At 45.0% G+C, this 24,931-nt stretch overlaps 1 protein-coding gene across 1 annotated transcript in view; it reads right to left on the minus strand.

Annotated features, from left to right (window-relative positions):
• Positions 1 to 24,931, minus strand: part of LOC120063662 (potassium voltage-gated channel subfamily H member 8-like) — a 193,344-nt gene that overhangs the window by 14,092 nt on the left and 154,321 nt on the right. The window contains exons 9-12 of the mRNA XM_039013958.1: positions 23,659 to 23,702; positions 23,313 to 23,469; positions 15,899 to 16,098; positions 13,706 to 13,955 (exon numbers count right to left, since the gene is read on the minus strand). Of these exons, the coding sequence (XP_038869886.1) occupies positions 13,706 to 13,955; positions 15,899 to 16,098; positions 23,313 to 23,469; positions 23,659 to 23,702 (651 nt within the window). The remainder of the gene's footprint in view (positions 1 to 13,705; positions 13,956 to 15,898; positions 16,099 to 23,312; positions 23,470 to 23,658; positions 23,703 to 24,931) is intronic.

Consider the following 24,931-nt stretch of genomic DNA (forward strand, 5'->3'; position numbering starts at 1 on the left):
AGAGAAACAGACAGATAATCCTCGAGAGCCTTACGTTCGGGAGCCGACAGAGAGTATAGTCTACCCCGAGGGGGAGTGGTCCCCGGAAGGAGATCAATACAACAATCATACGACCGGTGAGGAGGAAGAGAGTTGGCTCTGGACCGACTGAAGACCGTGCGTAGATCATGATATTCCTCCGGCACTCCTGTCAAATCACCAGGTTCCTCCTGAGTAGAGGGGACAGAAGAAACAGGAGGGATAGCAGACATTAAACACTTCACATGACAAGAAACGTTCCAGGATAGGATAGAATTACTAGACCAATTAATAGAAGGATTATGACATACTAGCCAGGGATGACCCAAAACAACAGGTGTAAAAGGTGAACGAAAAATCAAAAAGGAAATGGTCTCACTGTGGTTACCAGATACTGTGAGGGTTAAAGGTAGTGTCTCACATCTGATACTGGGGAGAAGACTACCATCTAAGGCGAACATGGGCGTGGGCTTCCCTAACTGTCTGAGAGGAATGTCATGTTTCCGAGCCCATGCTTCGTCCATAAAACAACCCTCAGCCCCAGAGTCTATCAAAGCACTGCAGGAAGCAGCCGAACCGGTCCAGCGTAGATGGACCGACAAGGTAGTACAGGATCTTGATGGAGAGACTTGAGTAGTAGCGCTCACCAGTAGCCCTCCGCTTACTGATGAGCTCTGGCTTTTACTGGACATGACAAAATGTCCAGCAGAACCGCAATAGAGGCAAAGGCGGTTGGTGATTCTCCGTTCCCTCTCCTTAGTCGAGATGCGAATACCTCCCAGCTGCATGGGCTCAGTCTCTGAGCCGGTGGGAGGAGATGGTTGAGATGCGGAGAGGGGAAGCACCGTTAACGCGAGCTCTCTTCCACGAGCTCGGTGACGAAGATCTATCCGTCGTTCTATGCGGATGGCGAGTGCAATCAAAGAGTCCACGCTGGAAGGAACCTCCCGGGAGAGAATCTCATCCTTAACCTCAGCGTGAAGTCCCTCCAGAAAACGAGCGAGCAACGCCGGCTCGTTCCAGTCACTGGAGGCAGCAAGAGTGCGAAACTCTATAGAGTAATCCGTTATGGATCGATCACCTTGACATAGGGAAGCCAGGGCCCTGGAAGCCTCCTTCCCAAAAACTGAACGATCAAAAACCCGTATCATCTCCTCTTTAAAGTTCTGATAATCGTTAGAACACTCAGCCCTTGCCTCCCAGATAGCTGTGCCCCACTCCCGAGCCCGACCAGTAAGGAGTGATATGACGTAAGCGATCCGAGCTCTCTCTCTTGAGTACGTGTTGGGCTGGAGAGAGAACACAATATCACACTGGGTGAGAAAGGAGCGACACTCAGTGGGCTGCCCAGAGTAACATGGTGGGTTATTAACCCTAGGTTCCGGAGACTCGGAAGACCAGGAAGTAGCTGGTGGCACGAGACGAAGACTCTGAAACTGTCCAGAGAGATCGGAGACCTGAGCGGCCAGGGTCTCAACGGCATGACGAGCAGCAAACAATTCCTGCTCGTGTCTGCCGAGCATTGCTCCCTGGAACTCGACGGCAGTGTTGAGAGAATCCATAGTCGCTGGGTCCATCTTGGTCGGATTCTTCTGTTATGCTGGTGAATGAGGACCCAAAAGCGACGTAATAGAAACAGAGTCTTTATTCCAGTATTAAACAAACAATGATTCTCCTGGATATTATCAAAGGTAAATCCAAAACAGGAAACTGAAATCCTCTCGTCAGTAGAGAGGAACGACTGGAGACGCGACCACAGACTGCAGGTCGCTTCAGGAAGGCACAGGCCGTAGCTGACATAGACACCTGCTCACACGCAGCATCTGAAGAAGGCAAAAACACGACAGGGCGGAACAAGGACACAGAACAGCAAACATCAAACAAGAATCCGACAAGGACAGAAGCGGAAAACAGAGGAAGAAATAGGGACTCTAATCAGAGGGCAAAATAGGGGACAGGTGTGAAAGAGTAAATGAGGTCGTAAGGAGAATGAGAAACAGCTGGGAGCAGGAACGGAACGATAGAGAGAGAGAGCGAGAGAGGGAGAGAGGGAGGGGGAGAGAGAGGGATAGAAAGAGGGAAAGAACCTAATAAGACCAGCAGAGGGAAGCACAGGGACAAGACATGATGATCAAAGACAAAACATGACAGTATTGGTCAGCCTGTTGTGTGCTTTGGTGTGTTTGTTTCCAAACAAGAACTAGTTGCGCTCTGAGACGGCTGATGTTGGTGGGATTTGGAGGATGATGGAGGCAACAGGGGAAAGAACCTCAGATCCACAAAGTCCCTTCCACCAGGTGGCTGATGAGATATGTTGGCACGACTGTCATATTGCATCTCCATCCCAAAGCCCTTGCTTGGAAGTGTACTTCGCCAGACTGCCAAAAACCTTGCCCTCATCCAGGCCAAGGTGGCGAGACTCTGTAGTGATGACACCATAGGCCTTGCTGATCTCTGCATCAGACAGGATGCTCTTGCCAGCATACTTGGGGTCCAACATGTACGCTGTGGCGTGTATGGGCTTCAGGCAGAAGTCTTTACACTTTTTGATGTATTTCAGGACTGCAATTTCCTCTGCTTGGAACAACATTGAAGTGGGCAGGGCAGTATGGATTTCTTCTCTTACATCTGCAAGCAGAGTCTGAATATCAGACAGGATGGCATTGTCTCCCTCAATCCATGCAATGGCTACTGCTATAGGTTTCAGGCTGCTTACCACTCTCTCCCAAAATACATCACCCAGTAGTTCCTCTTGATGGGGCTGTCCATATCGGCAGACTGTGATATGGCCATTTCTTGGAGAGACTCCTTCCCCTCCAAGAGACTGTCAAACATGATGACAACACCACCCCAACGTGTATTGCTGGGCAGCTTCAATGTGGTGCTCTTATTCTTCTCACTTTGAAGAATAGATTGCTGCTATAACTTGATGACCTTTCACATACCATTTCCTTGGCTCTGTTGTAGAGTGTATCCATTGTTTTCAGTGCCATGATGTCCTTGAGGAGCAGATTCAATGCATGAACAGCACAGCCAATGGGTGTGATGTGAGGATAGGACTCCTCCACTTTAGACCAAGCAGCCTTCATGTTCGCAGCATTGTCTGTCACCAGTGGAAATACCTTCTCTGGTCCAAGGTCATTGATGACTGCCTTCAGCTCATCTGCAATGTAGAGACCCGTGTGTCTGTTGTCCCTTGTGTCTGTGCTCTTGTAGAATACTGGTTGAGGGGCGGAAATGATGTAGTTAGTTATTCCTAGCCCATGAACATTTGCCTACCCATCAGAGATGATTGCAATACAGTCTGCTTTCTCTATGATTTGCTTGACCTTCACTTGAACTCTGTTGAACTCTGCATCCAGCAAATGAGTAGATAAAGCATGTCTGGATGGAGGGCTGGACCATGAGCTGTTGCTATCGATAAGGTGTCTGATTCATCATTTTCACCTCGAAAAGAAGTAGAGGGACTTTTGTCAGAGGTTGCTTGTTGTGAGCGCTCAGGGAATTTTATGCACTTGGCCAGATGATTCTGCATCTTTGTTGCATTCTTCACATATGATTTGGCACAGTATTTGCAAATGTACACAGCTTTTCCTTCTACATTAGCTGCAGTGAAATAACTCCACACATCAGATAGTGGCCGTGGCATTTTCCTGTAAAGATTATTTAAAAAATTGTAAAAAAACAACAAATACAATTCCATGTCCAGATAAATCGTTAAGCAGTTAGATTAAAGAACTCCTTTGTAAGATAAATGTTATAAAATGAAACATGTATGGAAACAGGTGAATTAACACTCCTCAGTTAGCAGGCTCAAGCAAGCTAAAACCCACATGGTAGCAAAAGCTAACTAGCAGAAATTGTTAACAAGTTAGAAATTATTTAAACACACTTTGCTGTAGGCTACTATTTACTAGTTAACAAAAAGTAATGTATGTCATATAAAATATATTCACCCCACCCAGTATTATAATCAAAACTTACCAGAAAGCATGTAGTCCTTGGCTCAGACAGTGTGGTAGTGTGGGCTCAATAGCATCTCATTAGTGTGCAAGATCTTGAGAAGCAGCTGTACATGTGATGGAAGAGTGCACTGTACATGTGATGGAAGAATGCACTGTGCATGCAGAGGGTTGAAATTCAATTGATTTGGGGATAGTTTAACCAAAATATGCCACAAGACCTAGAATTGCCATGTGTATCCCACAAAAAAGGTTGACTGTTATAAGGTAATTTTTTGATGAATTTAAGCAAAATTCCCGGGCTTAACTTCCCATGGAAAATGTCTGGTAAATTTCCAGAAATTTCCCGGAAAGTTTCCGACCCTTTGCATCCCTAGTAGTAATCATAAAACTTTTGTCAACGTAATTGCTTCTTAAGCTTACCACTAAGCAGTCCAAGCACGCAGACTCACACGCCAGTAGACACAGGGGCTGCTTGCTTATCTCTTCATATATACACACACACTGACTGACACGCACACACACACACACACACACACACACACACACACACACACACACACACACACACACACACACACACACACACACACACACACACACACACACACACACGGTGCTATTCCTCAAAGTGCAGCCTTGAGTATCATCATTCCCCTGTTACAGACAGACACATACACGTGTCTGTGATCTTATTCGTGCTCATGTCATCACCCTCAAACACTTACACACTTCTGCTCCTGGCCTTCCACGTACGGATTTGCGCAAACACACACCCGTCATCATTATGCACATACAGTATTTTACACCAGTGATAGGTCTGATCACCAACAACGATGAGACAGCTTATAGGGAGGAGGTCAGAGACCTGGCAGCGTGGTGACAGGACAACAACCTCTCCCTCAATGTGAGCAAGATAAAGGAGCTGATCGTGGACTACAAGAAAAGGCGATCCGAACACGCCCCCATTAACATCGACGCAGCTGTAGTGGAGTGGGTCGAGAGTTTCAAGTTCCTTGGTGTCCACATCACCAACAAACTATAATGGCCCAAACACACCAAGACAGTAGTGAAGAGGGCATTACAACACCTTTTTCCCCTCAGGAGACTGAAAAGATATGGCATGGGTACTCAGATCCTCAAAAAGTTCTACAGATGAACCATCGAAAGCATCCTTCACCGCCTGGTATAGCAACTGCTCGGCATCTGACCGTAAGGAGCTACAGAGGGTAGTACGTATGGTCCAGTACATCACTGGGGCCAATAAATTCAATTCAATTCCAAAAGCTTCCTGACATCCAGAACCTATATTCTAGGCGGTGTCAGAGGAAGGCCCAAAAAATTGTCAAAGACTCCAGTCACCCAATTCGTAGACTGTTCTCGCTGCTACCACACGGCAAGCGGTACCAGAGCACCAAGTCTAGGACCAATAGGCTCTTTAACAGCTTTTACCCCCAAGCCATAAGACTGCTGAACAATTAATCAAATGGCCACCTGGACTATTTACATTGACACCCCCCTCCATTTGTTTTTACACTATCTATGCAGAGTCACCTTACCCATACCTAGATGTACAAATTACCTCGACTAACCTGTACCCCCGCACATTGACTAACCTGTACCCCCGCACATTGACTAACCTGTACCCCCGCACATTGACTCGGTACCGATACCCCCTGCATATAGCCTCATTATTGTTTGATAGCAGAGTAATGATAAAGGTCCAGTGTAATGATGGAAGTCCAGTGTAATGATAAAGGTCCAGTGTAATGAAGAAAGTCCAGTGTAATGATGGAAGTCCAGTGTAATGATAGAAGTCCAGTGTAATGATGAAAGTCCAGTGTAATGACAGAAGTCCAGTGTAATGATAAAGGTCCAGTGTAATGATGGAAGTCCAGTGTAATGATAAAGGTCCAGTGTAATGAAGAAAGTCCAGTGTAATGATAAAGGTCCAGTGTAATGATACAGTTCCAGTGTAATGATGAAAATCCAGTGTAATGATGGAAGTCCAGTGTAATGATAAAGGTCCAGTGTAATGATGAAAATCCAGTGTAATGATGGAAGTCCAGTGTAATGATAGAAGTCCAGTGTAATGATAAAGGTCCAGTGTAATGAAGAAAGTACAGTGTAATCTAGTGTAGTGATGAAAGTCCAATGTAGTGATGAAAGTCCAGTGTAATGATGAAAGTCCAGTGTAATGATGGAAGTCCAGTGTAACGATTAAGGTCCAGTATAATGATAAAGGTTCAGTGTAATGATAAAGGTCCAGTTGTAATGATGAAAGTCCAGTGTAATGATGGAAGTCCAGTGTAATGATGGAAGTCCAGTGTAATGATAAAGGTCCAATGTATTGATGAAAGTCCAGTGTAATGATGGAAGTCCAGTGTAATGAAGAAAGTCCAGTGTAATGATAAAGGTCCAATGTAACGATAAAGGCCCAGTGTAATGATGGAAGTCCAGTGTAATGAAGAAAGTCCAGTGTAATGATGAAAGTCCAGTGTAATGATAAAGGTCCAGTGTAATGATGAAAGTACAGTGTAATGATAAAGGTCCAATGTAATGATCAAAGTCCAGTGTAATCAAGTGTAATGATGAAAGTCCAGTGTAATGATGAAAGTCCAGTGTAATGATAAAGGTCCAGTGTAATAATGGAAGTCCAGTGTAATGATGAAAGTCCAGTGCAATGAAGAACGTCCAGTGTAATGATGAAAGTCCAGTGTAATGATGAAAGTCCAGTGTAATGATGAAAGTCCAGTGTAATGATGGAAGTCCAGTGTAATGATAAAGATCCAGTGTAATGATAAAGGTCCAGTGTAATAATGGAAGTCCAGTGTAATGACAGAAGTCCAGTGTAATGATAAAGGTCCAGTGTAATGATGAAAGTCCAGTGTAATGATGAAAGTCCAGTGTAATGAAGAAAGTCCAGTGTAATGATGAAAGTCCAGTGTAATGATAAAGGTCCAGTGTAATGATGAAAGTTCAGTGTAATGATGGAAGTCCAGTGTAATGACAGAAGTCCAGTGTAATGATGAAAGTCCAGTGTAATGATGGAAGTCCAGTGTAATGATAAAGGTCCAGTGTAATGATAAAGGTCCAGTGTAATAATGGAAGTCCAGTGTAATGACAGAAGTCCAGTGTAATGATAAAGGCCAGTGTAATGATGAAAGTCCAGTGTAATGATAAAGGTCCAGTGTAATGATGAAAGTCCAGTGTAATGATGAAAGTACAGTGTAATCTAGTGTAATGATGAAAGTCCAGTGTAATGATGGAAGTCCAGTGTAATGATTAAGGTCCAGTGTAATAATGGAAGTCCAGTGTAATGACAGAAGTCCAGTGCAATGATAAAGGCCAGTATAATGATGAAAGTCCAGTGTAATGATAAAGGTCCAGTGTAATGATGAAAGTCCAGTGCAATGAAGAAAGTCCAGTGTAATCCAGTGTAATGATGAAAGTCCAGTGTAATGGTGAAAGTCCAGTGTAATGATGGAAGTCCAGTGTAATGATAAAGGTCCAGTGTAATGATAAAGGTCCAGTGTAATAATGGAAGTCCAGTGTAATGACAGAAGTCCAGTGTAATGATAAAGGTCCAGTGCAATGATGAAAGTCCAGTGTAATGAAGAAAGTCCAGTGTAATGATGAAAGTCCAGTGTAATGATAAAGGTCCAGTGTAATGATGGAAGTCCAGTGTAATGACAGAAGTCCAGTGTAATGATGGAAGTCCAGTGTAATGATAAAGGTCCAGTGTAATGATAAAGGTCCAGTGTAATAATGGAAGTCCAGTGTAATGACAGAAGTCCAGTGTAATGATAAAGGTCCAGTGTAATGATGAAAGTCCAGTGTAATGAAGAAAGTCCAGTGTAATGATGAAAGTCCAGTGTAATGATAAAGGTCCAGTGTAATGATGAAAGTCCAGTGTAATGATGGAAGTCCAGTGTAATGACAGAAGTCCAGTGTAATGATGAAAGTCCAGTGTAATGATGGAAGTCCAGTGTAATGATGGAAGTCCAGTGTAATGATAAAGGTCCAGTGTAATGATAAAGGTCCAGTGTAATAATGGAAGTCCAGTGTAATGACAGAAGTCCAGTGTAATGATAAAGGTCCAGTGCAATGATGAAAGTCCAGTGTAATGAAGAAAGTCCAGTGTAATGATGAAAGTCCAGTGTAATGATAAAGGTCCAGTGTAATGATGAAAGTCCAGTGTAATAATGGAAGTCCAGTGTAATGACAGAAGTCCAGTGTAATGATGAAAGTCCAGTGCAATGAAGAAAGTCCAGTGTAATCCAGTGTAATGATGAAAGTCCAGTGTAATGATGAAAGTCCAGTGTAATGATGGAAGTCCAGTGTAATGATAAAGGTCCAGTGTAATGATAAAGGTCCAGTGTAATAATGGAAGTCCAGTGTAATGACAGAAGTCCAGTGTAATGATAAAGGTCCAGTGTAATGATGAAAGTCCAGTGTAATGAAGAAAGTCCAGTGTAATGATGAAAGTCCAGTGTTATGATAAAGGTCCAGTTGTAATGATGAAAGTCCAGTGTAATGATGAAAGTCCAGTGTAATGAAGTCCAGTACGCTAGCAGTTAGCATCAAAATAGCTGCTTAGTTTCCTCATGTGATGTGACAATGTCCCACATGTACCACTTCAAGATCATTAAAAATGGAAACATGTTTTTTACTTTAACATTGAGGTGAAGAGCAGGGCCTCGAGGTCCGCAGCACTGCTGGATTTCAACCCTTCCCCTCTAATCAGGGACTGATTCCGGTTTCACTTCCAGGGAAAGAAGAAAACCAACAGCAGCACTGCTAACCTTGAGCCCTGATTTGAATATCCCTGGTGAAGGAGTTTCAAGTGATGCATGGTACCCCTTCATTTTGCTGGTGTTCTTTACAGAGCAGTGTGCCAGAAACATATGTACAGCCTACTGCAGACTGTGTGTGTATGTACAGCATATTGCAGTCTTAATGGAGAAGTTATGTGGTTCTATAAGCCGTGTGTCATGTGTGGTTAGATAAGAAGAGTGTGTGTGTGGTCTGATATAAGGTGTGTCTACAGGGACAGGAAGAATAGGTAGCTCTTCTCTCTGGAGATAGGAGGATTACTGTGCATAATTCACAACATAAACAAAAAAAATGTGGGGGGAAAATGTATTGATTGAGCCTGTGTGTGTGAGTGACTGACTAAGCCTGTGAGTCTATCTAGGTGTTGAGTTTGCGTGTGTGGATTCTACATGTTGAGTTTGTGTGTGTTCTACAGTTGTGTGATTGTTGGATAGTTGTGTATAGCAGCAGTTAAGGGCTGTCAGGCACTGTGTTAGCCATGTTTGGAGGAAGGAAGATAGCCGCAGTCTCAACCTTGCCCCTGTGTGTGACTGTGTGTGTGTGTTATTTGAATGTCTTCACATGTCACAGCAGAGCAGTCAGCAGTACATACAGCTATCTACCAGCCCAGTGTTTCAGACCCTCTTCTATCTGTCTGACACTGTGGCATAGAGAGAGATTTACACACAATATCCCCTTAACTCCTTACACATGTGGGAACTGGCCTATATGGATAGGGCTAAATTGAACAATTATGGAAAGCATATGCAAAACCATGGCAGCAATTAAAAGGGAACAGTTTGGGGACTATGGGAAATGATTAGAGGAAAGGTAAGGACAACATTTCACCTGACAAGACTGAGTCCAAAACATTACACCGTTGATTTGGTGTGCATTTTACATTTACTGTACAGCAACATAATAAGAATGTTCTGACAATGGCTTGTGTGATGTTTGGTGGAAACTAGTGTTTCCAAGTGGCCACACCTCTCCAAAGTGTGCACAGTACCTACTCAATTTCAATGCACTTTTATGACTCAAAGAAGTCTTAAACTATAAGGTGCTTTTTTGAGCTCTCCTGGCGGTGCCATTGAGGAACTAGAGCAAGCGCAGTCGTGGTTGTATTCTTTGGAACACAGCCCTGCATCCCTGCCATCACACAATTACTGTTGCTATTTACGCAATCCAAAAACGGTCCAAATCACAATCTGGGTCAGGTGGGCATCATTTGAAAGCTTGTTCTCTTGCCAACATGACTGGCTAGGTTATAAAACAACATCTTACAGTGTTATTCTTTCACAAGGCAGTTCAGAGAAGCAGATGGTCATTTTGGTCGCATAGAATTGAATCATGAGTGCATTCAAATACTTCACAATATAACAAACATTGTCTCTTTCTGTTCAGGACAACCCAGGGTATAACGCCATGGCATCTTGTAACTATACATCAAACATAGTGATCATGAACCTTCACACTGTGTATCACATGAGTTTTATGATATGGAAATGTGAGGTGCACATTTGTACTCCTGGGTGTTTGACTTGCTTGTATGACATCAAAGCGGTATTCATTCTAATCTTCACCGTCTCATTTTGCTAAATACATTGAGTCCTCGTAATCTACAGTTTTTCCCTCACTCAGACAACAAAACATTCATCTACAGTTTTTCCCTCACTCAGACAACAAAACGTACATCTACAGTTTTTCCCTCACTCAGACAACAAAACATTCATCTACAGTTTTTCCCTCACTCAGAAAACAAAACATTCATCTACAGCTTTTCCCTCACTCAGACAACAAAACATACATCTACAGCTTTTCCCTCACTCAGACAACAAAACATTAATCTACAGTCTTTCCCTCACTCAGACAACAAAACATTCATCTACAGCTTTTCCCTCACTCAGACAACAACACATTAATCTACAGCTTTTCCCTCACTCAGACAACAAAACATTCATCCACAGCTTTTCCCTCACTCAGACAACAAAACATTCATCTACAGCTTTTCCCTCACTCAGACAACAACACATTAATCTACAGCTTTTCCCTCACTCAGACAACAAAACATTCATCTACAGCTTTTCCCTCACTCAGACAACAACACATTAATCTACAGCTTTTCCCTCACTCAGACAACAAAACATTCATCCACAGCTTTTCCCTCACTCAGACAACAAAACATTAATCTACAGCTTTTCCCTCACTCAGACAACAAAACATTCATCTACAGCTTTTCCCTCACTCAGACAACAAAACATTCATCTACAGCTTTTCCCTCACTCAGACAACAACACATTAATCTAGTCTTTCCCTCACTCAGACAACAACACATTAATCTACAGCTTTTCCCTCACTCAGACAACAAAACATTAATCCACAGCTTTTCCCTCACTCAGACAACAAAACATTAATCTACAGCTTTTCCCTCACTCAGACAACAACACATTAATCTACAGCTTTTCCCTCACTCAGACAACAAAACATTAATCTACAGTCTTTCCCTCACTCAGACAACAAAACATTTACAAAAGTTGCTCAAGTGTCAGTCAAAACCCATAGAGAGCTGTGAAGCGGAGACTCTGAGCCCCTTGCGTCATGTATAGCATGTTACTATACAGCCACTGTTTTCCAATTTAGCCACTAATCAGTGTTCAAATCTACCAAGCCGTGGGAGGTGAAGCCGTGGCAGGTGGAGCCGTGGGAGGTGAAGCCGTGGCAGGTGGAGCCGTGGGAGGGGGAGCCGTGGCAGGTGAGGCCGTGGGAGGGGGAGCCGTGGCAGGTGAAGCCGTGGGAGGGGGAGCCGTGGGAGGGGGAGCCGTGGGAGGAGGAGCCGTGGGAGGGGCAGCCGTGGGAGGTGAAGCCGTGGCAGGTGAAGCCGTGGCAGGTGAAGCCGTGGGAGGGGGAGCCGTGGGAGGAGGAGCCGTGGCAGGTGAAGCCGTGGGAGGGGGAGCCGTGGGAAGGGGAGCCGTGGGAGGGGAAGCCGTGGGAGGTGAAGCCGTGGGAGGTGAAGCCGTGGGAGGTGAAGCCGTGGGAGGGGGGGCGTGGGAGGGGGAGCCGTGGGAGGTGAAGCCGTGGGAGGGGGAGCCGTGGGAGGTGAAGCCGTGGGAGGTGAAGCCGTGGGAGGGGGAGCCGTGGGAGGTGAAGCCGTGGGAGGTGAAGCCGTGGGAGGTGAAGCCGTGGGAGGGTGGGGGCTGGGAGGGGGAGCCGTTACTGATTCCTGCCTATATGATGTTATTTTACTCAGTCACTTATTTGTTTTTCTGTTTTTTTGTTGTTCTTTTTGTTCTCTTATCTCTCTTACTTGAATCTAACAGAACATCTCTAGCCTTTCCTTCTATTTTTCCTCCTTTTCTCCTCTCCTTCATGTTCCTAGTTTCCACATCAGCTAGTTCTCCTCCCAGTCTCCAGGTCTGTCTGAGTGAACGTCACCTCTGTGAAATTGACTCGACTTTGGCCAGTCTACTGGGAAATTATCCTTTGTCAGTCTGTCACACACTCAATTCTGTGTGTCTGTGCATGTGTGTGTGTGTAGGTCAGGGTACTTCAAATTTCATTTGTTATTTCATTACGTGGCCATGAATGACTTTTCCAACGACAATAATTCAGAGTCTAGTTAGGCTAATGTAATTCAACATTTCAATATGTTATTTCACTAATACCAATATGCCTAGTGCCCATCAATACAGATTAGCCTGTAGATATTAGATATAAGACATTTACTCCGGAAGATGCATCAGCTGCTTGGCGCTGTAAAGGTTAACTAGGTTTAAGCTGGTAGTGATTGGGGTTAACTAGGTTTAAGATGGTAGTGATTGGGGTTAACTAGGTTTAAGCTGGTAGTGATTGGGGTTAACTAGGTTTAAGCTGGTAGTGATTGGGGTTAACTAGGTTTAAGCTGGTAGTGATTGGGGTTATCTCGGTTTAAGATGGTAGCGATTGGGGTTAACTCAGTTTAAGCCGGTAGTGATTGGGGTTAACTAGGTTTAAGCTGGTAGTGATTGGGGTAACTAGGTTTAAGCTAGTAGTGATTGGGGTAACTAGGTTTAAGCTAGTAGTGATTGGGGTTAACTAGGTTTAAGATAGTAGTGATTGGGGTTAACTAGGTTTAAGCTGGTAGTAATTGGGGTAACTAGGTTTAAGCTGGTAGTGATTGGGGTTAACTAGGTTTAAGCTGGTAGTGATTGGGGTAACTAGGTTTAAGCTGGTAGTGATTGGGGTTAACTAGGTTTAAGATAGTAGTGATTGGGGTTAACTAGGTTTAAGATGGTAGTGATTGGGGTTAACTAGGTTTAAGATGGTAGTGATTGGGGTTAACTAGGTTTAAGATGGTAGTGATTGGGGTTAACTAGGTTTAAGCTGGTAGTGATTGGGGTTAGGGATGGGTGACAAGCAGAAGGACACGGGTTTCCAATCCGGAGCTCCCCAGGAATTCACTGCAAATGCTAAGCATGTGTGATTGTGTGATTGTTTGTATGTGCACTTAGGTGTGTGTGTGCCTGTCTGTGTGTGTGTGTGCCTGTCTGTGTGTGTGTGCCTGTCTGTGTGTGCCTGTCTGTGTGTGTGTGTGCCTGTCTGTCTGTGTGTGCCTGTCTGTGTGTGTGTGTGTGTGTGTGTGTGTGTGTGTGTGTGTGTGTGTGTGTGTGTGTGTGTGTGTGTGTGTGTGTGTGTGTGTGTGTGTGTGTGTGTGTGTGTGTGTGTGCCTGTCTGTGTGTGTGTGTGTGTGCGCCTGTCTCTGTGTGTGTGTGTGTGCCTGTGTGTGTGTGTGTGTGCCTGTCTGTGTGTGTGCCTGTCTGTGTGTGTGTGTGTGTGTGTGTGTGTGTGTGTGTGTGTGTGTGTGTGTGTGTGTGTGTGTGTGTGTGTGTGTGTGTGTGTGTGTGTGTGTGTGTGTGTGCCCTAAGTTTCCTTGCCCAGTATAGCCAGCACAGTGTTGTCCTTCAGCACCTCCATTGACCCAGAGCAGACAAAGTAGATGGCCTGCAGGGCGTCTCCCTGGCGGATGAGATACTCTCCCGGGGCGCAGAATGACGTCTTGATGATGAGGGACAGGGAGCGCAGACACCCCCTACTGGCCGACTCAAACAGAGGCAGCTGCAGCAGCTCTTTGTTAAGGTGCATGGCGATGTCTGCCCTCAGCTCATCTGGGAAGTCCTTCAACAACTAGTGAAGCAGAATGAGAAAGGGAATAAAAATATGAGCGATTGAGTTGGGACAGAGGGGTTTGACAGATGAGACGGAAAGTTGAAGAGGTGGCACAGGGGGAAGAGAGGCAAAACAAGTGATAGGACTTGAGAAAAGAACTGACAGAAGAATCAACACAGGAGGAACAGCAGCATTGAAAAGAAAACAAGACAGACAGCAGAGAGAGAGGAGAGAGAGAGGAGAGAGAGAGAGGGGAAAGAGAAGAGAGGAGAGAAGAGAGAGAGAGAGAGAGAGAGAGAGGGGAAAGAGAAGAGAGGAGAGAAGAGAGAGAGAGAAGAGAGAAGAGAGGAGAGCGAGATTGAGAGAGAGAAGGGAGAGAAGAGAGAGAGGAGAGAGAGAGAGGGGAAAGAGAAGAGACAGTGAGAGCGAGGCATGAGAGACAGTCAGAGCGAGACAGTGAGTGACAGAGAGAGAGAGTGAAAGCAAGGCGTGAGTGACAGAGCGAGACAGTGAGAGCAAGGCGTGAGTGACAGAGAGACAGTGAGAGCAAGGCGTGAGTGACAGAGCGAGACAGTGAGAGCAAGGCATGAATGACAGAGAGAGACAGTGAGAGCAAGGTGTGAGTGACAGAGAGAGACAGTGAGAGCAAGGCGTGAGTGACAGAGCGAGACAGTGAGAGCAAGGCGTGAGTGACAGAGAGAGACAGTGAGAGCAAGGCGTGAGTGAGAGAGAGAAACAGTGAGAGCAAGGCGTGAGTGACAGAGAGAGACAGTGAGAGCAAGGCGTGAGTGAAAGAGAGAGACAGTGAGAGCAAGTCGTGAGTGACAGAGCGAGACAGTGAGAGCAAGGCGTGAGTGACAGAGCGAGACAGTGAGAGCAAGGCGTGAGTGAGAGAGAGAGACAGTGAGAGCATAGACGTGAGTGAGAGAGAGACAGTGAGAGCAAGGCGTGAGTGACAGAGAGAGACAGTGAGAGCAAGGCGTGAGTGACAGAGAGAGACAGTGAGAGCAAGGCGTGAGTGACAGAGCGAGACAGTGAGAGCAAGGTGTGAGTGACAGCGAGAGACAGTGAGAGCAAGGCGTGAGTGAGAGAGAGTGAGAGCATAGATGTGAGTGAGAGAGACAGTGAGAGCAAGGCGTGAGTGACAGAGAGAGACAGTGAGAGCAAGGCGTGAGTGACAGAGCGAGACAGTAAGAGCAAGTTGTGAGTGACAGAGCGAGACAATGAGAGCAAGGCGTGAGTGAGAGAGAGAGACAGTGAGAGCAAGGCGTGAGTGACAGAGAGAGACAGTGAGAGCAAGGCGTGAGTGACAGAGAGAGACAGTGAGAGCACGGCGTGAGTGACAGAGAGAGGCAGTGAGAGCAAGTCGTGAGTGACAGAGCCAGACAGTGAGAGCAGGTCGTGAGTGACAGAGCGAGACAGTGAGAGCAAGGCGTGAGTGAGAGAGAGAGACAGTGAGAGCATAGACGTGAGTGAGAGAGAGACAGTGAGAGCTAGGCGTGAGTGACAGAGAGAGACAGTGAGAGCAAGGCGTGAGTGACAGAGCGAGACAGTGAGAGCAAGGTGTGAGTGACAGAGAGAGACAGTGAGAGCAAGGCGTGAGTGAGAGAGAGGCAGTGAGAGCATAGACGTGAGTGAGAGAGACAGTGAGAGCAAGGCGTGAGTGACAGAGAGAGACAGTGAGAGCAAGGCGTGAGTGACAGAGCGAGACAGTAAGAGCAAGTTGTGAGTGACAGAGTGAGACAATGAGAGCAAGGCGTGAGTGAGAGACAGAGACAGTGAGAGCATAGACGTGAGTGAGAGAGAGAGACAGTGAGAGCAAGGCGTGAGTGACAGAGAGAGACAGTGAGAGCAAGGCGTGAGTGACAGAGAGAGACAGTGAGAGCACGGCGTGAGTGACAGAGAGAGACAGTGAGAGCATAGACGTCAGAAGGTCTTAGCCTTCTGTTGTTCTAACCCACCTCACTGACGTCGATGCCGTTGTTGACAGACCACGTGGTCTGGAAGCACTCCAGCATGCGTTGCTCCAGGGCCTTGGGCAGGCGGTGGACCCGGATGAAGTCCTTCAGGTCCTTGGTACGGGTGTGGTAGAGGGAGCGCCGAGAGTACATCCTCTGAATGATGGCGGTCACGTTACCAAACACCACCGCATGCATCAGGGCTGGAGGCAGAGGGACAAGGACTGGTTAATGTTTGTGTGTGTGTGTGTATCTGTGTGTGTGTGTGTGTGCGTGTGTGTGTGTGTGTGTGTGTGTGTGTGTGTGTGTGTGTGTGTGTGTGTGTGTGTGTGTGTGTGTGTGTGTGTGTGTGTGAACCTTTGTGTGTATCTGTGTTTGAGTGTGTGTTCAATTTAAGAATCAGTATTATATTAATACATAACGATAGAAACAGAAAACAGTTTCATATACAAAAAGTATTCAGACCCCTTTCCTTTTTCCAAAAATGGAAAACACATTTTTTCCCTCATTAATCTACACATAATACCCCATAATGACAAAGCAAAAACAGATTTATAAAAAAAACAGACCCTTTGCTTGATATGGAGCTCAGGTGCATGCTGTTTCCATTGATCATCCATGAGATGTTTCTACAACTTGTTTGGAGTCCTCCTGTGGTAAATTCAATTGATTGGACATGATTTGGAAAGGCACACACCTGTCTATATAAGATCCCACAGTTGACAGCACATGTCAGAGCAAAAGGCAAGCCATGAAGTTGAAGGAATTGTCCGTAGAGCTCCGAGACAGGATTGTGTCGAGGCACAGATCTGGGGAAGGGTACCAAAATATTTTTGCAGCATTGAAGCTCCCCAACAACACAGTGGCCTCCATCATTCTTAAAATGAAGACATGTGGAACCACCAAGACTCTTCTACTCTGCAGCACTCCACCAATCAGGCCTTTAAGGTAGAGTGGCCAGACGGAAGCCACTCCTCAGTAAAAGTCACATGACAGCCCACTTGGAGTTTGAAAAAAGGCACCTAAAGACTCTCAGACCATGAGAAACAAGATTCTCTGGTCTGATGAAACCAAGATTGAACTCTTTGGCCTGAATGCCAAGCGTCATGTCTGGAGGAAACCTGGCACCATCCCTACAGTGAAGCATGGTGGTGGCAGCATCATGCTGTGGGGATGTTTTTCAGCGGCAGGGACTGGGAGACTAGTCAGGATCGAGGGAAAGATGAATGGAGAAAAGTACAGAGAGATCCTTGATGAAAACCTGCTCCAGAGCCTCAGACTGGGGACCTCAGACTGGGGCGAAGGTTCACCTTCCAACAGGACAGCAACCTTAAGCACACAGCCAAGACAACGCAGGAGTGGCTTCGGGACAAGTCTCTGAATGTCCTTGAGTAGCCCAGCCAGAGCCTGGACCTGAAAATAGCTGTGCAACGATGCTCCCCATCCGACCTGACAGAGCTTGAGAGGATCTGCAGAGAAGAATGGGAGAAACTCCCCAAATACAGGCGTGCCAAGCTTGTAGCGTCATACCCAAGAAGACTTGAGGCTGTAATCGCTGCCAAAGGTGCTTCAACAAAGTACTGAGTAAAGAGTCTGAATACTTACGTAAATATGATATTTAAGTTTTTTATTTTTAATACATTTAACAAAAACCTCTTTTTGCTTCGTCATTATGGGGTGTTGTGTGGAGATTGATGAGGGGGTAAAACGATTTAATCCATTTTAGAATGAGGCTGTAACGTAGCAAAATGTGTAAAAAGTCAAGGGGTCTGAATATTTTCCGAATGTACTGCACATATAGATAGATATATAGATATTAGATGCACAATAATCTTATGTACCAAGCTCAGAGATCAGGAAGTTACCTGTTACCCCTGAGCTGGAAAATAGCTGTCAGTCATACCTAAAGGAGGTACACTGCTCACAGCATTTCAATAGCATACCCCTGCTAAAATAGAGATGTGCCAATCTCACTGCTTCTCTCTCTCTCTCTCTCTCTCTATCTATGCTGACAGCTACTGCGGAGGGGAGGGGAGAGGGGATGAGGTTCCAGTCTGAGAGCTGCACACACACTCACTCTGCACTCTTTCCTCTGATTTCCTTTATTATAGCTTCTCCTTCTCTCTCTGTGTCTGATTACGGCTCACCTCTTTCTACCACCCCCTCTCCCACCTTATCTCGCTCTCCCTTTCTCTCTCTCTCTCTCTCGCTCTTTCTATTTTTCTCCCTCTCTCTCTCTCCCTCTCTCTCTCTCGTCCTCTCCCCTCTCTCTCTCGTCCTCTACCCTCTCTCTCTCTCTCTCTCTCTCTCTCTCTCTCTCTCTCTCTCTCGCTATGCTGACAGCTACTGCGGAGGGGTGAGGAGATGAGGTTCCAGTCTGACAGTGATCTGATCTGCAGTCTGAGAGCTGCACACACAAGCAGGGATGCACACACACGCTCACTCTGCACTGATGGAACAGAACACTTTGACTCTGTGTGATTGTGTGGGTGGTTGTTTGGGGGTTTGCAAGAATGTGTGTGTGTGTATTTACATCAGTGATTGAGGTTGAGGTTGAGTGTGAGGGTGTGTGTCTGAGGGAGGCGCCGCTAACGAGGGTGTTGAAGTGTGTGTGTGTGTACATGGATTGTTAACTATCAGAGCCAATTGAAGCAGCCACATGGACAGGGCCAGACTCTCCCCTGACCTATTAGACAGACAGTGATTATCCCGGTCCAATGATCCTGGATGGTTTCATCATTGATGTTGTGTAACAGTCTGGTTCTGGGTAGACAGGTTGTTGTGTATGCCTCTTGTTTCTCCCTGTGAGGCTGTCTCTCTCTGTTTCAGTCAATGCTCTCCATCTGTCTGGCACATCGTCACAGTTACGTTATAGTATAGGACTGGAGCTAGTTCGGCTGTGTTTAAACCTCAACTCTCCAGGCAGGTTCTATTTTTACATATTTACATATTCTAATGAGACAATGGGCAGGATGTACTGTATGTGTGTATGTGGTTGTGTGTTGTGTATCTGGGGGGTTGTGTGGGTGTGTCTATGTGGCTGCCACACTTGGTTTTAAAGTGGCCTGAGAATATGTCCTCTCTCATCAACGCACCCACCCCTAAAAATCACTACATCTCTCTCTCATGAAACAGACCTTTACTGCCCCACTCTAACTGAATAAGAACTAGACTGGAAGTACTGCATGCCAAATGGCCCCCTATTTCCTAAATAGTGAACTACTTTTGATCAGGGCCCATAGAGAACCATGTGAAATAGGGTTCCATTTGGTATGCAAACATTCACCACTCTCTAGTTACATTATTGACAGTTGTTCCATTTGCAAGAAGTCCTAGAAAAGGCAGTTTACTGCCAAAACGTTGCTGTTTTTAAATCTGAGGAGAATGTTTCCATTTTTAATCATCCCCCAAAATGGGACCAGGAAAGTGCTTGTTCTCTGTGGTGTGGCCTCATGGGAGATGTAGTCTAAGCCTGCATTCTCTAAACTCTGGGGCATAGAGAGCATCCATGAGCACTTCGAAGGACCTGGTACTGGGGGACCTACAGTTGAAGTCGGAAGATTACATACCTTAGCCAAATACATTTAAACTCAGTTTTTCACAATTCCTGACATTTAATCAGAGTAAGAATTCCCTGTCTTAGGTCAGTTAGGATCACCACTTTATTTTAAGAATGTGAAATGTCAGAATAATAGTAGAGAGAATTATTTATTTCAGCTTTAATTTCTTTCTTCACATTCCCAGTGGGTCAGAAGTTTACATACACTCAATTCGTATTTGGTAGCATTGCCTTTAAATTGTTTAACTTGGGTCAAACGTTTCGGGTATCCTTCCACAAGCTTCCCACAACAAGTTGGGTGAATTTTGGCCCATTCCTCCTGACAGAGCTGGTGTAACTGAGTCAGGTTTGTAGGCCTCCTTGCTCGCACAGGCTTTTTCAGTTCTGCCCACACATTTTCTATGGGATTGAGGTCAGGGCTTTGTGATGGCCACTTCAATACCTTGTCCTTGAGCCATTTTGCCACAACTTTGGAAGTATGCTTGGAGTCATTGTCCATTTGGAAGACCCATTTGCGACCAAGCTTTAACTTCCTGACTGATGTCTTGAGATGTTGCTTCAATATATCCACATAATTTTCCTGCCTCATGATGCCATCTATTTTGTGAAGTGCACCAGTCACTCCTGCAGCAAAGCACCTCCACAACATGATGCTGCCACCCCCGTGCTTCACGGTTGGGATGGTGTTCTTCGGCTTGAAAGCCTCCCCCTTTTTCCTCCAAACATAACGATGGTCATTATGGCCAAACAGTTCTATTTTTGTTTCATCAGACCAGAGGACATTTCTCCAAAAAGTACGATCTTTGTCCCCATGTGCAATTGCAAACCATAGTCTGGCTTTTTTATGGCGGTTTTGGAGCAGTGGCATCTTCCTTGTTGAGCGGCCTTTCAGGTTATGACGATATAGGACTCATTTTACTGTGGATATAGATACTTTTGTACCTGTGTCCTCCAGCATCTTCACAATGTCCTTTGCTGTTGTTCTGGGATTGATTTGCACTTTTTGCAGCAAAGTACGTTCATCTCTAAGAGACAGAACGCGTCTCCTTCTTGGGTGGTATGACGGCTGCGTGGTCCCATGGTGTTTATACTTGCGTGCTATTGTTTGTACTGATGAAAAAAACTGTGCAAAACTTTCATCAAGGCAAAACTTTGAAGAATCTAAAATCTAAAATATATTTTGATTTGTTTAACACTTTTTTGGTTACTACATGATTCCATATGTGTTATTTCATAGTTTTGATATCTTCACTATTATTCTAAAATGTAAAAAATAGTAAAAATAAAGAAAAACCCTGAGGTTTGTACAAACTTTTCATATCCCTTGACCTTTTCCACATTTTGTTACGTTACAGCTTTATTCTAAAATTGATTAAATTGAGAGAAAAAAATCCTCAGCAATCTACACACAATACCCAATAATGACAAAGCGAAAACAGGTTTTTAGATTTTTTTGCAAATTCATTATAAATACAAACAAGTATTTAGACCCTTTGCCATGAGACTTGAAATTGAGCTCAGGTGCATCCTGTTTCCATTGATCATCCTTGAGATGTTTCTACAACTTGATTGCAGTCAATCTGTGGTAAATTCAATTGATTGGAAATTATTTGGAAAGGCACACACCTGTCTATATAAGGTCCCACAATTTATTAGAGTTTATGTCAGACCAAAAACCAACCCATGCGGTTGTTTCTACAACTTGATTGGAGTCCACCTGCTTCCATCATTCTTAAATGGAAGAAGTTTGAAACCACCAAGACTCTTCCTAGAGCTGGCTGCACGGAGGTGACCAATAACCTGATGGTCACTCTGACAGAGCTCCAGAGTTCCTCTGTGGAGATGGGAGAACCTTCCAGAAGAACAACCATCTCTGCAGCACTCCACCAATCAGGCCTTTATGGTAGAGTGGCCAGACAGAAGCCACTCCTCAGTAAAAGGAACATGACAGCCCGCTTGGAGTTTGTCAAAAGGCACCTAAAGACTCCCAGACCCTGAGAAACAAGATTATCTGGTCTGATGAAATCCAAGATTGAACTCTTTGGCCTGAATGCCAAGCGTCACATCTGGAGGAAACCTGGCATCATCCCTAAGGTGAAGCATGGTGGTGGCAGCATCATGCTGTGGGGATCTTTTTCAGCGGCAGTGACTAGGAGACTAGTCAGGATCGAGGGAAAGACGAAAGATGAACAGAGCAAAGTACAGAGAGATCTTTGATCCAGAGCACTCAGGACCTCAGGTTCACCTTCCAACAGGACAACGACTCTAAGCACACAGCCAAGAGTACGCAGGAGTGGCTTTGGGACAAGTTTCTGAATGTCTTTGAGTGGCCCAGCCAGAGTCTGGACTTGAACCCGATCGAACATCTCTGGAGAGACCTGAAAATAGCTGTGCAGCAATGCTCCCCATCAAACCTGACAGAGCTTGAGAGTATCTGCAGAAAATAATCACAGCCAAAGGTGCTTCAACAAAGTACTGAGTAAAGGGTCTGAATACTTATGTAAATGTGATATTTCAGGTGTTTTATTTTGAAACATTTTAGAGATAACTTACGTGGGATACGCGTTAACAGCAACCTTGGGAAAATCCTCAGCATTATCATTAACAGCAGACTTGTACATTTCCTCAGTGAAAACAATAGACTGAGCAAATGTCAAATTGGCTGTTTAACAAATTATTGTACGACAGACCACGTATTCACCCTACACACCCTAATTGACAAACAAAGGCAAAGTCTTTCCATGCTTTGTTGATTTCAAAAAAGCTTCTGACTCAATTTGGCATGAGGGTCTGCTATACAAATTGATGGAAAGTGGTGTTGGGGGAAAAACATACAGTGTTATAAAATCCATGTACACAAACAACAAGTGTGCGGTTAAAATTGGCAAAAAACACATATTTCTTTCCAAACTAGAATGCTATTTGGCCCTAAACAGAGAGTACACAGTGGCACAATACCTGACCACTGCCACTGACCCAAACTTAACGAAAGCTTTGACTATGTACAGACTCAGTGAGCATAGCCTTGCTATTGAGAAAGGCCTCCATAGGCAGACCTGGCTCTCGAGTAGACAGGCTATGTGCACACTGCCCACAAAATGAGATGGAAACTGAGCTGCACTTCTTAACCTCCTGCCAAATATATGACCATATTAGAGACACATATGTCCCTCAGATTACACAGATCCACAAAGAATTCGAAAAAAAAACCTAATTTTTCACTCATATCTATTGAGGGAAATACCAGTGTGTCATCACAGGAGCAAAATTGCCTGTTGCCACAAAACCTGTTGCCACAAGAAAAGGTCAACCAGTGAAGAACAAACACCATTGTAAATGCAACCCATATTTATGTTTATTTATTTTCCCTTTTGTACTTTAACTATTTGCACATAATATGACATTTGTAATGTCATTATTATTTTGGAACTTTTATGAGTGTAATGTTTAATTTTTATTGTTTATTTGACTTTTGTTTATTATCTAGTTCACTTGCTCTGGCAATGTTGACATATATTTCCCATGCCAATACAGATCTTAAATTGAATTGAAATTGAATTGTATTGAGAGAGAGAGAGAGAGAGAGAGAGAGAGAGAGAGAGAGAGAGAGAGAGAGAGAGAGAGAGAGAGAGAGAGAGAGAGAGAGAGACATAACTCTCAGTTATGTCTTAGCTAATGACAATATGCCATAGTCATTGTTGAATAGCTATATAATCAGTGGTATAGTTATAAACAGAATACACCAGAGAGGGACAGGAGAGGAGGCACACAGCAGATGGTTTATCTATCCCCTGACACCACTGAAACCTGACGTTCTCACTAACCAATAATGTTCCTGTTGTATCTCCAGGGACTCACCTCCTATGAGCATGGTGCAGATGGAGAAGATCTTCTCTGAGTCGGTGTTGGCCGAGACGTTTCCGAAGCCCACGCTGGTCAGACTGCTCAGAGCGAAGTATAGCGACGTCACGTAGGAGCTCCTCACTGATGGACCCCCACCCAGCATCCCTCCACCCTGACCCACCCTGACCCCCACCCCGCCAGCCCCCGCCCCCATCCATGTGACGTTCCACTGGCTGGAGTTCCACGAGTTCCGCCCCGCCAGCTCCGACCCGGACACATTCCATTGGCTGCTGTTGGCATGGAGGGAGTCGACAATTGCAGGGTGCAGCAAATCAGGAGCCAGAGTTGCCAGGGGAGATACGAAATAAGGGGTGCCCAGACGCTTTCCCAATTCGTGTAGCCAACCTGAGACAGGGGGAGAGAGAGGGAGGGGGAGAGGGAGAGAAAGAGGGGAAAAGAGAGAGGGAGTAAGAGATGTAGGGGTAGAGGATAGGTAGATAGAGGAGGATAAATGAAAAAGAAGAGATTAATATATGAATAATACATTGTGGACAGTGATCCACAGAAACACACTCATTGGGGACGTAGCTGTAGCTTTGACCTTGTCATTGAGCTAGGCTGTCAGAGAGCCTTGCATGCAGACCCAATGTACGCACACACCTTGAAGCTGACCCAACCTGTCAGAGAGCCATGCAGGCCCACTGGTAATGCATGTCTCTGGGTAGCCTCAGTGAACTGAATTAAAAAAATATCATTAGGAATGTAACACATCAGTTGTTGCTTAATTAGCTTGTCATTAGGCAAGCTAGCATTTCTAGGACGTGGTCCCGTGTGGCTCAGTTGGTAGAGCATGGCGCTTCCCCACGGGGGACCAGTGCGAAAAAGTATGAAAATGTATGCACTGACTACTCTGGATAAGAGCGTCTGCTAAATGACTAACATGTCAATGTAAATGATTTGTGGAACAGAATGGATGAATATAGGGTGTACTTGTGCTGATTTGTGTGACGAGTGTGTCAGTATGTAGCGGAACGTGTGTGAATATATGTCTTTATCAATGTGTTTGTTTGTGCACTGGGGTGGGTCTTTTGAATAGGTTTGCTTGTGTGGCTGTGTGAACATAACAAATTATCTAAGCACTTGGGAGAACTTTCTCAGTCAGCTTTTCTGTCCACAGCAAAGCCAGATAAAATTCATTTGCTCTCCATGGTTCCTGAACTAACTCTCTGACAACCCCACCTCTGCCCTTGTCCAAGGTACTGAACCTACTCTACTCTCCCTCTCAACTGCCTCCTACAGTTGATCTGCCTCTGTCCAGGGTACTTCACATACCCTCTTCTCCTTTGCGCAGGCATGATGCTGTCCATGGTGCTGAACGCCAGCACAGACCTCTATAGACGGGTTGGCTGTCTAGCAACAAAACCAACGCGTGCGTAACTATGGGGCAAAGCAGACGGGGTCAGCTTAGATTGTTGACAACATGTAAACTATATTTAATCTTCAAATGTTTATTGAAAACATTATACAGTGCATTCGGAAAGTATTCAGACTCCTTGACGTTTTCCACATTTTTTACGTTACAGCCTTATTCTAAAATATATTAAATTAATTGTTTTCCTCATCAATCTACACAC

The sequence above is a fragment of the Salvelinus namaycush genome, chromosome 19, assembly GCF_016432855.1.
Source record: "Salvelinus namaycush isolate Seneca chromosome 19, SaNama_1.0, whole genome shotgun sequence".
In the NCBI taxonomy this organism is placed as follows: Eukaryota; Metazoa; Chordata; class Actinopteri; order Salmoniformes; family Salmonidae; genus Salvelinus; species Salvelinus namaycush.